Source organism: Rhizophagus irregularis, chromosome 23 (genome assembly GCF_026210795.1).
Source record: "Rhizophagus irregularis chromosome 23, complete sequence".
NCBI classification, from domain to species: Eukaryota; Fungi; Glomeromycota; class Glomeromycetes; order Glomerales; family Glomeraceae; genus Rhizophagus; species Rhizophagus irregularis.
Genome location: NC_089451.1, coordinates 3,246,953 through 3,262,009, shown reverse-complemented (window position 1 = coordinate 3,262,009; position 15,057 = coordinate 3,246,953). Strand labels below are relative to the sequence as shown.

General features: G+C 30.4%; 3 protein-coding genes across 3 annotated transcripts; 1 reads left to right on the top strand and 2 right to left on the bottom strand.

The window, feature by feature from the left end:
- Positions 1–338: 338 nt before the first annotated feature.
- Positions 339–928, bottom strand: OCT59_015656 (uncharacterized protein; the record flags this gene model as incomplete). The annotated part of the gene is made up of 2 exons (XM_025310956.2): positions 339–680; positions 749–928. 2 exons carry the CDS (start codon positions 926–928, stop codon positions 339–341), a joined length of 522 nt encoding a protein of 173 aa, XP_025176512.2.
- A 95-nt stretch (positions 929–1,023) lies between these two features.
- OCT59_015655 (uncharacterized protein) lies at positions 1,024–2,868 on the bottom strand (the record flags this gene model as incomplete). The annotated part of the gene is made up of 4 exons (XM_066140174.1): positions 1,024–1,296; positions 1,360–1,979; positions 2,052–2,243; positions 2,571–2,868. 4 exons carry the CDS (start codon positions 2,866–2,868, stop codon positions 1,024–1,026), a joined length of 1,383 nt encoding a protein of 460 aa, XP_066002982.1.
- A 761-nt stretch (positions 2,869–3,629) lies between these two features.
- OCT59_015654 (uncharacterized protein) lies at positions 3,630–4,734 on the top strand (the record flags this gene model as incomplete). Its single annotated transcript, XM_066140173.1, has 2 exons — positions 3,630–4,661; positions 4,729–4,734. 2 exons carry the CDS (start codon positions 3,630–3,632, stop codon positions 4,732–4,734), a joined length of 1,038 nt encoding a protein of 345 aa, XP_066002981.1.
- Between the last annotated feature and the right edge of the window lie 10,323 nt (positions 4,735–15,057).

Sequence of the window (15,057 nt, the reverse complement as noted above, 5' to 3'; positions counted from 1 at the left end):
TCTTATTTAGAAGCTTACCGATTGATGTCATTTTGGTTAATTGTATCAATATATACACATAATTTATTAAAAAGTAATCAATAGGCTATGTCCGATTGTAAAAAAAATCAAAATATAGAATCAATACATGCTTTCGATTGATTCCAAATTGCTACTTAATTTATCAATTTATTATATCAGATTTATATTACACGCAATTAATTAATTTCAATTTATTATATATTATTAGATGTAAAATTAGCAGAATGTAATATTAATACTACTAGTCTAAAATATTCTATATGACTAATATATTATGATAGTTAATTAAATTTTATATAAGAATTTTAATAAGAATTTTATTTGACATTATGGATCCCTTCAACCGATTTTGGTTTCTTTCTTGAATGGTGTCCAATATCATCATCATCATGGATCCCTTCAACCGATTTTGGTTTCTTTCTTGAATGGTGTCCAATATCATCATCATCATCATTTTCTCTATATTTCTTTAACTCCCCGGTTATAATCGATAACATCGATCCTTTGTATCCAGATCTCGTCCATCGAGGTGCGTTTAATGGAGCAGTTTCCTCCCCCAGAGCATACTGAGAATTATCGAAAACTCGTTTTCGTCTTCTTTTATCAACTGTTTGCTGATAAAATAATACGTCCAAATAGTCTCTTAAAAACATTCGCAACTAAAAAATACAATCGGATTACCAAAGTAGCTAATATAATGTACAATTTGCGAAAATTATTTACTTACGCAATCGCTTCTCCACTTGATATCTCGTATTACAATACGATTTTCATTTGAATCATTGTCCGAATCAACTTCGGACTCCTCCGGACTATGATACGCATTTTCTAACATGATTGGATTGAGTTCCAATTTCTTTAACTTTGAGACAATTGGATCGTCTAATAGTTGTAAATGTCTGACCATGTTCGTTCGTCTTATTCGTTTCTATTCTCTCAATTTTAATGGCTAATTAGCTAATGTTTCATAAATAAACTCAATTAATATAATATTACCTCGCTTCAGCGTGAATTGCCATGTTTTCTTTTGGTTTCTTCAGTTCGCTCAGATTTGGATTTCTCTTTTTTTAATAAATCTTCTCTCTGATGGTGGTGGCACTGATGAATCATTTCGTATAGCACGCCTTCGCTAACCGGATACGCGTTGGTATCTAACACTTTGAATAGAGCGGGAATGATTATTTTCGTTACCAGATCCTTCTGCGACTCGAAAGTTTTATTGATGTCGAGTTGACTGCCTGTAGGCATTCGTTTGATATTCCATTTTACTTCTCGCTAAATATTTATTTGTGTTAGTTTCATGCATTTAAATAAATTCGAAATTAAATAATTACTTACACGCAAGTTATCTTTCGTATCTTTTGGTAATTCTGTTAAACTGTGATAAGTTACTTTCCTGGGAGCAGCTGGACTAGAATCAGTTTCCAATCCGCTAGTTCTCTCTGAACTTGAATTTGACCGAGAATCTGATCGAGAAGTTGATTGTTTTCGTTTTCTTTGCTTCTTGGACTTCTTAGATTTGGATTTCTTTTTGCTATTCTTGCTATTTTTTTTTGGTTGGTGGCTTTCATCATCGGAAGAAACGACCTCAGTAGATTTGTTAGAAGATTTCTTAGACTTCTCGGGCATCTTGGATTTCTTTTTACTTGGTTGATGATCTTTTTTACCGCTTTCATCATCAGAAGAAACAAATCCGGTGGGTTTTTTCCTAAAATCTTTAATAAATAATGATGATGATGTATCCTGGAGTTTAGCACTCGATTCTGGTACCTTTGATGTTTGCTTTTTACCGCTCTCATCATCAGAAGAAACAAATCCGGTGGGTTTGTTGGAAGCTTTAACAAATAATGATGATGTATCCTGGAGTTTAGTATTTAATTCTGATATCTTTGATGTTTGCTCTTTTTTACCGCTCTCATTACTATCAGAAGAAACAATTTCAGTGGGTTTGTTTGAAGCTATAATGGATGATGATGATGTATCCTGGAGTTTGGCGCTCGATTCTGATATCTTTGATGTTTACTCTTTACCGCTCTCATTACTATCAGAAGAAACAATTTCGGTAGGTATGTTGGAAGCTTTAATGGATGATGACGATGTATCCTGGAGTGTGGCGCTCGATTCTGACATCTTAGTTTGATTATCTTCATCATATTTCCTCAAACATTCTAGCAAATATGTCAACCGATTGCTTTCACTAGTAGAAATTTTTGAATTTTTTTCTTAAATGAAAAATTGGTAAATAGTTAGTTCGTTAAATAGTTTCATATCATTAACGAATAGACGATAAAATTGTTGAGGTTTCGTTAAATACTCAGATAATCGTTAACAAACAGACGAAAAAGCGTTAAATAGTTTCATATCGTTAACAAATAGATGATAAAATTGTTGAGGTTTCGTTAAATACTCAGATAATCGTTAACAAACAGACGAAAAAGCGTTAAATAGTTTCATATCGTTAACAAATAGATGATATAATTGTTGAGGTTTCGTCATTATACAAAATATGTTACACAGTACAGAATGTAACTGATTGGAATGAAGCTTACCAATTTCGTAGGTATGCTCCAATTCAGGGGGCAAAACCAAATGAAATGGACCATTCTCCCTTTCATTGGTATGACTTTGGGTGCGACTTTTGGTATTTGATCTGGTACGGCTTCTGCCAGTTCGATGATGTGATCTGGTTCGGCTTCTGCTGGTTCGACGACTTTTAGTATGTGATCTAGTACGGCTTCTGCCAGTTCGATGATGTGATTTGGTTCGGCTTCTGCTGGTTCGACGACTTTTAGTATGTGATCTGGTATGGCTTCTACCTGACCTATCACTTTTATGACTTTGTTCCATAATAAAAGATTATTGTAAAAGAATTATTATTGTACCAAAAATTAACAAACGAGAAAAAGGGAGAATTTTTTTTTTAAGAAAAAATGGCCTTTTTATGTCTATTTTTTTGATCAGTTTTTATTTTGATCAATTTAATTACTCCGGATATATTATTAAGCTAACTTATACTATTAAACTATTTAACTTATACAATTAAACTATTTTCCAAACAAATCGAGTGATATAATCTAATATTATACTAAACTTTGCCAATTTCAAAAAAAAATGGAATAATTAATCCAATACTATACTAATTTTGCTTAATTTTCCAAACAAATCGAATGATATAATCTAATACTATACTGAATTTTGCTTAATTTTTCAAAAAAATCGGAATAATTAATCCAATACTATACTGAATTTTGCTTAATTTTCCAAACAAATCAAATGATATAATCTAATACTATACTGAATTTTGCTTAATTTTTCAAAAAAATCGGAATAATTAATCCAATACTATACTAATTTTACTTAATTTTCCAAACAAATCGAGTGATATAATCCAATACTATACTGAATTTTGCTTAATTTTGAATAAATCGGAATAATTAATCTAATACTATACTAAATTTACTTAATTAATATGAATTTTATACCGATTGATTAACGTAACAGTGAACTTTCAGTATTAAGAAAAATTATTGAGTCAATTCCGATATAACGCGTACCGATTCTATCTTGAATAATAAGTTATAATCTGATATATTGCAATTGATAATAATATGCCACCAAAACCTGCAATCAAACCCAGAAAAAAAGTCTCGTGTCATTGTGATGAATGTAACGGAAAATTAGTTGATCCAAGAACAAAAGTAAAACACGAGGCTGAATATGAGCAGATGAATCGTTTATCAAGATCTACAAAGGTCAGTAAATCAGTATCAAAGCGAGTTCAAATAGACAATAATAATGATGAAACTTCAAACGCATCCTCAAGTTCATCGGGTTCATCAAGTTCATCAACATCCGAATCGCAAGAACCAATTCACATCCCGACTAAACGAGAAAGAAAAGAGAAATTTAAAGCAGTGGAATCAGCTGTTAATGATGTATTGATTGATGAACTTGATAACGAAGATACTGGCTTCAGCTCACCGATTGATGACGACCAAAGTGAAGACTTGAATGATGAAACTTCTGATGATGAACGATTCGCTGCTCCTGAATTAGAGGATTTTGGCGATGATGAAGATTTCATGTGTGCTGATTCAGATGTAGAATTTTCTGAATCTTGGATACTTATATGGATATTTAAGTATCAATCAAGATTCTGTCATTCCGAGGTTTCCATATCTTCCTTGATTGGATTCTTTAGCCAAGTATTGAAAGATGCTGATCCAAAAAGATTTGCTAATTTCCCATCCTCATCCTATTCTGCAAAGAAATTGCTACGCATTGACAAGGCAACAAAAACATATGCTGTGTGCCCGAAATGTAACAATCTGTATAAAATTGGGGAAATTTTAGGACAAAATGAACAAGTAACGGAAGCGTCACCAGGACTCAAGTGTAGTCGAGTTGAGTTTCCTAAACATCCGATGAAAAAGTATAGGGAGGTTTGCGGAGAGGAATTGCTAAAGAACGTTCCAGTAAATAATGGTTATATAAAGCGTCCTTGCATAGTATTCCCTATGCCAGATTTAAAAACACAAATTTTTACTATGTATCAACGTCCTAATTTTGAACAAAATTTAGCAAAATGGGCAAATCGGCATGTTAACGGAGATATATTAGCAGACATTTATGATGGAGAGGTTTGGAAAACATTCAAGTCGGATGATACCTTATTTTTTACGCCCGAACTTGCTGATTCCAATCTAGGAATAATGATTAACCTCGATTGGTTTCAACCTTTCGATCGAACAATATATAGCACGGGTGTGATTTATGGGGTAATATGCAATCTTCCTCATGAAATCCGATTTAGACAGGAGAATATGCTAATCCTAGGACTACTTCCAGGACCGCACGAAGTACATGCAGATAACATAAATCATTTTTTATCGCCAATTGTTACAGAATGACTCGAATTTTGGACAGGAGTTATTATAAAAACGCCGAATAATCCAACTGGCAAAACAGTACGAATGGCAATTATCTGTTGCAGTAGCGATATTCCTGCTGCAAGAAAATTATGCGGCCATATATCAGCGTTGGCAGCTTGTCATCGGTGCTACAAACGAGCTAACAATGGTAATTTTGGTAATTTTGATGATATGACTGATTGGTTTAAACCAAGGGATTTAGAAGATTTCCGACAAAATGCTATTGCATGGCGTAATTGCAAAACAAAAGATGAAAGAAATCAGCATGTTTCAAATAATCTTGTTAGGTGGACAGAATTGTTAAGATTACCCTACTTCAATCCAATTAGACATTGCGTCGTAGACCCAATGCATAATTTATTTCTCGGAATTGCCAGCTGGATTGTAAAACGTTTATGGATTGATGGAGGAAAAATATCTAAGGACGATCTTAAAATTATGGAAAAACGAGCGGAAGTTATTAAACTGCCAGCCGACATGGGTCGAATTCCAAATAAAATATCGACAGGGGAAGGTTTTTCTGGATTCACTGCTGATCAGTGGAAAACCTTCATTTTGGTGTATTCAACACCAATAATGTGGGATTTGCTATCAGTGAATGATCGTGAAATTTTAGGAAATTTCGTAAGAGCCTGTTCCTTGTTGGTTTGCCGAATCATTAATACCAATGAAATAAATGAGGCCCATAACAGATTGCTCAAAATTGGTCAACTCATTGAAGAACATTATGGTGAAAATTTAATTACACCAAATATACACCTTTCTGTGCATATAGCCGAATGCTGTCGTGACTATGGTCCAATATACTCTTTTTGGTGTTATTCGTTTGAACAAATGAATGGGATCTTAGGTAAATATTTTAACAATGAATGTCTCGGATTTTAATTAATATATCATAAATTTGCCCTTTAGGTTCCTATCCCAATTCAAAATGATATATTGAACCGGAATTGCTAAGAATTATTGTGCAGAATTGCAGAATCAATGATCTTATATCTATTCAATCAGCAACCAGAAGCTTGTTAATGGTCTTAAGTTAATTGAACCTCGGCAAACAACTGGTTCATTAGCGGCATATGATGACCTCAGATCAGAAGAATTGGTGCAGTTCAAACGGATTTTCTACAGCGAATTAGAAGATACGATCACTGGCAGTGAAATTTATCCGGGCAATTTATTAAGTCCAATTAAAAACCGTATTGATTTACCCGACAATTTGTATGAACAGTTGATTACTTATTATAATGAAGTTTATGGTGAAAAGATGGATGTTGAATTCGGCTCCATGTCAAATCTGATCAGTCGAGGTTTACAGAATGATTCGTATGTAGTTGTTCAACCAATAATTAATCAATGCGGAAGAATTCGAGTGGCAGCTGAAATTTTTGGATCCACGCTAGCACCTCGATATAAGAAAAATTCTTATATTTTAGCAAAATTTACCCAAGATAACGAATCGATAGAATTATACCCAGGAATAGGGATGGCAACGGTCGGTCATGGTCGGTCATCGGTCGGTCATAACCGGTCAAGAACCTTTGACCGACCGACCGACCGTTTGACCGACAGTTTGACCGATCATTTTTTTTATATTTTCGCAGTGTTTTTATTAAGGCAATTGAAAAAACGTGCGAAAACGTTTATTTTTTATTAAATTATTAATAAAAAAACGTGCGAAAACGTTTATTTTTTATTAAATTATTAATAAAAAAACGTTTTCGCAACGTTTCTATTAAAATAATTAAAAAAACGTTGCGAAAACGTTTTATTTTAATTATATTATTAATAAAAACGTTTTCGCAACGTTTTTTGTTAAAATAATTAAAAACGGTTGCGAAAAACATTTTTTTTTAATTAAATTATTAATAAAAACGTTTTCGCGACGTTTTTTATTAAATTTTTCATAAAAAAATTTGGTCGGTCAAACGGTCGGTCAAACGGTCGGTCAAACGGTCGGTCAAACGGTCGGTCAGAAGTCTTGACCGACCGATATCGGTCACGGTCATGACCGGTCATAATCAGTTAATGACCGTGACCGTTGCCATCCCTACCCAGGAATGGTGCAATTTTATTTCGAGCATGTATTGCGACTTCCAACTATTGGTGAAAGAACGCACAAACTTGCTTACGTCAAATGGTACCTACTGGTTAATGATCATCGAATTAGATTTTACTGCCGAGCTGAACAGGACGATGACCGCAGTGTTAATATTGAACTCTGGAAACTTAATGAATTTTATGAAATGTCTCGTGATAGTATAATTCCAATTCATAATATTTATAGCCGGTTTATTCCTACTAATTTTACAATCGGAACAAATAACAATAACAATAACAGCAGACGGAAGGCGAAAACTTATATGGCAGTAGTACCGATTAATAGGAAGTTCCATTTATAATTTCTATTATTAATAAATCGTAATAAATCAGTTATTTTATTTTATACTTGCCAAGTATACTTAGTGAATATTCGTATCAAATGTATTGTCAAATATTATAAATTCGGTAAAATAATGTAATATATATGTATGGTATTATTAGACCAACAGATTAATTTATAGCTACCAATCGGTTTATTCCTATTGGATTCAGTTTCACATATAGTAATAAACCAAATGATGACTATTGAATAATTACCTAATTTATTTAAATTAATAAATCCTTTCAATCCGGATAGCCTAAATTTTTACATAGTTATCAATCGGGTATATGCCCTATTGATTACTAATTTTTGGCTAACCTATTAGTTTAATAGTTACCAATAGGGTATATGCCCGATTTTTTAGCTTTCAACCTGTGAATATTTGGGTTGCTTGTTGTTTATAAAATGTAAATAATTACTAATTATTAAACAATTATTAATTAATAAAAATGTAAAAATATATGGAATATCTCAAAATCCAATTACAAGAGAATACATTATAGTTTCTAATGATGTATATTACATGACAAAAAATCAGATAAGTGAAATGAAAAAATTGATAATTTAATTCAAGAAATGAAATCAAAAATCCATGAATCCCATGATATTATATTTGACTGGATACCATACAGTCAGTTTTATAATATTAAAGAAATAGATAAAGGTGGTTTTGCAATGGTATATGCAGCAGTATGGAAAGATGGACCGTATATTATGAATCAGATAAAAAGCAAGCAGATAAAAAGGTTACTTTAAAATGCTTATATAACTCACTAAATATTACTGACGAATTTATAAATGAGTTGTAGTAATTTTCTTTATAAATTTTAATTTATTATTTTTACATTAATAATATTTTTGTTTATGGTTTAACAGATCAAAAAATATTCGGTAAATAACTATGGTAGCAATATTCTTAGAATATATGGATTATCTCAAAATCTGAATACTAAAGAATATATTATGGTCCTTGAATATGCGGAAGGTGGAAACTTTAATAATTGGATGAATAAAAATAACAGAAATTTTTCTTGGTTGTCTAAACTAAATACATTATTTAATATTAGTATTGACTTAAAGAGATACATCAAAGAAAGATAGTTCATCGTGATTTACATACAGGAAATATACTATTTTTTATTAATGACATAAGCATGTTTGATTGTAATATTTTAAATATTTTATCTATTTCAGATATAGGATTATGTGGAGAAGTTGATAATATAGATAAAACAAAAATTTATGGGGTTATGCCTTATGTAGCTCCTGAAGTGTTAAGGGGAAAGCCTTATACTCAAGCGACAGATATATATAGTTTTGGTATAATTATGTATTTTACAGCAGCCGGGAGACAACCTTTTGCTAATTGTCCACATGATAAGTTTTTGGCATTAGGCATTTGTAATGGAATTAGACCTGAAGTCAATGAACTAGAAGCACCAAAATATTATATTGTTCTAATGAAAAAGTGTTGTGACCAAAATCCAGAAAATAGACCAAATTCTTTTGAAATATATGAATCAGTTTTACAATTTCAAAATAATGAGATTGAAGAACAATTCAAAGAAGTAGAAGAATATAGAAAAGCGAATCTTTTATCAAATGAAAATAATCAATCATCTACTCATCCACAGGCTGTCTATATACAGTATCTCGGTCACTTAATTCTTTTACTGACTGTTTATACTGTAGGATTTAAATTATGCAGCAGGAACGATTGATCATTAGAATTAGACTACATTAATTTATATACAGTATTTTATTTTTATATTCTTTGTTAAGAAATATTTTGCATTAATATCTGATATATGTATCTTAAATTTTTTCATAAATAAATTGAGCAAATTGAGCAAATTTTATATTAGTAATATCGAGGTACCATATTAGACCCGATCAAATTAAATCATTATAAAGTCGCGTAATCTCGACTGGTGCTTTTCATCAAATACTGACAGTGATAGTCTTTTGACTTTTCGAAACTCTTTGCTATATAGATCGTAACTGACTATAGAAATAAAGTTCGCCATATAAAATAGAAGTCATTATTTGAAATAGTCATACATTATTAATCCTATTTCATTTAGCAAAGTACTGAAATTATGTCCGAAGAACGGTTAATTTCATTAAAAAAATATTTATTTTTTACAAATATTCAGATTCTATTAATAAAAATAGATACTGTAAATGAATGTTTCCATACTTGTTAAATAGTTAAAATCTAGCCACTCAAATCCGGTGATGCAAACTCAAATGTTTTAGTAGTTAGTTGTTGCAATTGTTAAGGATGACCAAAGGAAATAAAACTCAAGTAATAAAAATTTTATATAAAGTTTAAATAATAGTTTGTTAATTACCTATGTTCAAAGTTAAAATTAACTTTTGTATATAATAAATACTGATGTCAATTCATTTTTTTTATTTTATTTTTACTTTAGAAAGGCAAGTGCGTTGGCCAAAATCTGTAGATCAACATGATATAACTAAATTTAGCGATCACGTGACATATTTTAATTTATCATATCGTCACACTTATTGAGGGACGTTTTTTCGAGTAGGTAAAAACTTATTCATCACCCATTATTCGTCACTGTTTATTTTCACGTGTTCGTGCATATGCTGTAATGCCGGCCCTGTGCTAAATTTTTTGTCGGTGCGACTGGGGTAGTTAACATGATATGGATGTACTGCGGAGATTTTCATAAGACCTGGGACAAACTAAATTTTTGAACCCGATCTGCCGCCGGTATTTTTAGCTGGGCACGTGATCCAGATTTGATTGTTTGATTTGTAAAATAAATAACAACTGAACTGGATCGGTGGGTTGGCGGTCGGGTTCAAAAATTTATTTTGTCCCAGGTCTTATGAAAATAGCTGTAACACGTCTTTTTTTTTCTCTTCACTTGTCTTAAGTAATGGTAATTGATTATTAATTAGATTTTTTTTTTCTTTTCTTTTTGTGTCTTTGTTCATTACATTATTATACTTGATTTGATTTATAAGTTAATACATAAAGAAAAAAATTTTTTTTTTTTACAAGAAAAATTTGCTTTACTGCGGTTAGTGCTGAATTTTGTATTATTTTAATTCCTTTCACAAAAAGAAAATTCTTTTTCATCTTTCAGGTCCAAATCAGCGTTGCGGCACTATGGGCACTATGGTAAGCATTTCTTTTCATTTCGCAAATTATTTTATATAATTTCTTTTATTAATTATTTTTTTTAGATTTAAATCGGTGCTGCAGTATTACAATAAGCTACTATATTTTGATTTTTTTTATTAATTTCATTATTAAAAAGATTTTTTTCGTTCCAAGTTCACGGATTGGATAGCACTCTTAATCCTGTAGTACCATGGTAAGCGCCAATTTTCGGTTTTCTCATTTCATAATTTTTTTTTATTTAATTTCTTTTACTAAATTATTTTTTTTTATCTTTTTTTTAGGTCCAGATCGGGTACAGCAAGGTGCTGCAGTACTATTGTAAGCTTCAATTTCATAACTTAACTTTTGATTTTTTTTTCTATTTAATTTTCATGTTTTTTTTTAAAAAAAAAATTTTTTTTTCATCTCTTAGGGTCGGGATACAGTACAACAGTAAGCACCAAATTTTTTTATTTTAACTAATTATTTTTTTTATCTTTTTTAATAGGTCCAAGATCAGGTTCGTTGAATTGCTTTACTATAACAGTAAGAATCGATTTTTATATTTTTCTTTTGTTTCATGATTTTGTTTATTTAGATATTTTTTTGCTAATTTTTTTTTTCATTTTTTTAGGTTCAGGTCGGGCTTGCCGAGGCACTTGATACTATAGTAAGCACCAATTTTCATATTATTTTTCTTATTTCATAATTTTTTTCATTTTATTTTTTTTTTGCTAATTATCATTTTTTTTTTAAAAGAAAAGCATATTAATAGGATGGTGATAGACATGTAATAACTCCTCCATTACATGATCCATAACAAAAATTTTGCAATATTTTTTTGTTTGATATTCCCAAGTTTTGAAAAGATGAGGATTTAATAAATAAATTAAGTAAGTTAGAAGTAGTTAAATTGATTTAAAATCAAAAATGATTCAAGTATTAGATAGTTAGAACGGAAATACTAAATAGTAGGTCTATTAGAGGAATTTGCAAATTAGTAGAATTCGGAATAGTTATTGGTATAATTAGGTTTGCTATTATAATGGTACCAAAATCGAACGTGCAAAAAGAGATCAATGGCAATTAATAAGAGATATACAGTACATGAAGAAGTAGACAATATTTTGAGTGTAGAATCAGTAAATGAACTACGAAGATTTAGCTACAGGTATAACTCAATTTTTATTATATATATATAATAAATAAAGTTAGGAATATGATCCTGTTTTCAAAAATAAAGAAAAATTCGAAGAAGCGTTAACGAAATCAAGAGTTAATGAAATAAGAGAAAATAACTTATCTATAAATTTAAAATTAACACAACAATTTGAAATAAACTTATTCTATAAGGATGCGGTAAATTATAATACTAGGGTATATAAAAAAGAAGGTAATGAATCGAATATAAATATTATTAAATTAGGGAATATGGATATGTCCCATGATCACCGGATTTAGAAAATGGAGAAGAAAACAGTTGTTAGAGCATATTGATTTGGTTAACCAATCATCTAAAAGTAATAAAGATAAAGTTGCTATATGTAGTGTTCAGACCCGGATTGCTAATGGGTTAACCGGGTCCATCTGTTAACAAGATTCAAGATCCGGATTAACATTTATAAATGAATTTCCTATCTGGTTTCTAATCGGGTCAGAACTGGTTTATCTGTTATACTAACGGTTATTTAACGGATATATAATGGTTTATCAAAATAAATTTTTATTAAAAAAATATTATCCCAATTTTAATTTTTTATTTTTTTAATAATACTAATCAAATATCATTTTATCATAAATTCAAATTTCAAATCTTTATTAAAAAAAAGCCTGTTTGACAGACTGAACTAGGTAATTTATCTATACTCTATAGGATCTACGGGATGGATTGTATTAAAATTGGACGCATTTCTCTTTAAAAACATCACTTTTTTGGATAATTTTGGTTTCATTCTTGTTCTTTATTAGTTAGTAGATTCCCAGCATCTGAAAATAGGCGTTCACTAGCAGTTAAAGTTGCAGAAACTGCTAAGTATTTTCGAGCAAGGCCACTTAGGATAGGAAATCTTTCTTTTTTTTCGTTCCACCATGTAAGTGGATTTGATTCTAAGGGAATTTCGGGTAACTGAAGGTATTCTTCAACTTTATTGACAACCACTACGTTAGGCTTCGAAAGTCGTGCCATCAGAGTCTTTCTTTCTGTTAAAGATTTTGATTGGGATATTGATTGAATTGACGAATTAGTTGCACAAGGCGGACAATTTTCCTTTTCTTTTTCAAATAATTTTCGTAATGATGTTTAGTATTGATTTGTTGAGCTTCTGGAGCGAAATCAAGTTTTTTAAATCTAGGATCAAGTATAGAGGGAATTAGGTATTCAGTGGTAAGGGTTGGATAATATTTCATTATATTTTTATACAGTCTTGAATCTTGATTTAACTACATCTAACAAACCAGAAGTATTAGTTAGTTCATTAATTTTATTGTTTAATCCAGAATCCTGATCTTCCTCTGCATCTTTACTTTCAAATGTATCATCCTCTTCTTCATCGGGATCTTGATTATATAATGTATCAGTTAATACCATTTTAATAATCTCCATTAACATTGGTACATGCATACTATTTGTCACATATTTACTCCCTTCTAAGTTTTCTGTTGCATTGGCAAATATTGATAGTACTTCTGTTAGGTCAGCGATGAGATCCCATTCATCATCAGCAATCATTATTTGTTTTAATCATTTTGCATCTTTCTTTGAATCTGAGTCTGCATTACATAATAGAATATTTAGTAAAATTTTGATCCATCCTTTTAAATATAGTAAACGGACCCAAGCTAAGTAGCTGGAATTCCATCGCGTAGATACATCATTAATTAATTGAAAGAACACATCTGCTTGTCAAAATCTGCCGAGCCCTAACCATATAGTGGCAGTTCCTTCCCACTACTCAGCATTGCTATCTAAATTATTAAGTTTGCTATCTAACTGTAAACCAATATCATCTAATGTACGAATGTACCATCCTTCTTCTTAATATTTTCTTTCATAAACTCTGGAACTGTAGTCTTCTTATTATAATATAATGCGTAGTAAATTTATTAAATGTATGTAGAGTAGAGTATGCTCATTTTTTTCGTCAAAGTTAATTCAACACTTTTTAAAAATTGTTATTTTTTGCGAAAGAAGTTAGATAGAGAAATGATCCATTTTTATACTTGATTTGTACTTGCACAAGAAACAAATACTATGCTTGATTTAGCATAAAGCGCTGATAAAATTATGTTGCTATATTTCATATATTTACATATATTTCGTATAATTGTATTTTCCCCATTTTTAAAATTTACCTTAATTGCAGTTTAAGCGGTTTAGCAAAAGTCAAATGAATTGCGGTTTTATGTGAAAATTGATATGCCATAAATTAATACTAATAGAGCAATGTGTATTATTATTAAAATGTGGGATGGCTTTAATTTAATAAAAATTAAAATGAAAGTTAATACTGTATAAATTTAAAATGGCAATAATATTTATAAAGTCAAGCATCAATAAATACTATATTTTGAGATTATAACCTTAGGCTGGGCTGTACATCAGCTCTAATAAATAAAAATATGAGCTACGTGAGGACCCCGAAAAATACTGAAATGAGGAGAGAATGCGTAGAATAGGAAAAAATAATCATGTAGGTCTTTCCTTTTTGGACAATTTTTGATAATGTTAGCCAGTATTTTATTTCCTGTTTTAGTAACTGACTGACACTATCATAATTCCGGCCTTGAAAAAATGCGAGCAAATAGTAATTTTTTTTGGTTGGACCTTATCTATTTTAATATTTTTTGAGGTCCTTCTACGTGCAACAACAAATATAGCATGTGATATCAACCAGAAAAATTTTGATTGGCCATAGTTGGTGTGTGATCATCAGATGACTCAACTTGAGTCGGTTCGTCAAAATCGGTTCAAAGTTCAAAACGATTTTTATGGTTAAAAGTAGTTTTAAGCCAAAGAGATTCAGAATCTTTTAAATTTAAGATTGGTTCTAGAATTGACTGGAGTCAGCTCATTTTGAACTGATTCCATCCCTAGGGCTGGGTCGGGTTGTATCAAAGGAAGTCATTTTCAAGATATAAATTCTCTGTCTTATCATTCAGTTACAATTTATTTGCACATATAATTCCAAAGCAAGTTATTTATTATTTTGATAATAACAGCTTAGATATAATTACTTAATGTTGCAAGCTTACCTAATCGTTTATGTTTGGAAGAAAATTTTTAGGAAATTTTTTACTTTTTCTCACAAAAACAAGTAATTAGAATTATTGCAACAATTTTTGATTAGTAGAAGTATAAAATCCAATAAAATCATCGAATTTATGTTATAATAAGTAATTTTTATTTTGGGTAATACTTATTGAATTCTATTAGTAAATTGTTAGGTAAAGATATAGAGAATTTTTGAAATTTGAAACAGCCTATATACTGTATAATTTCTGGGATGGAGATGAGATACTATATATATAGAATAACCAATTATAAT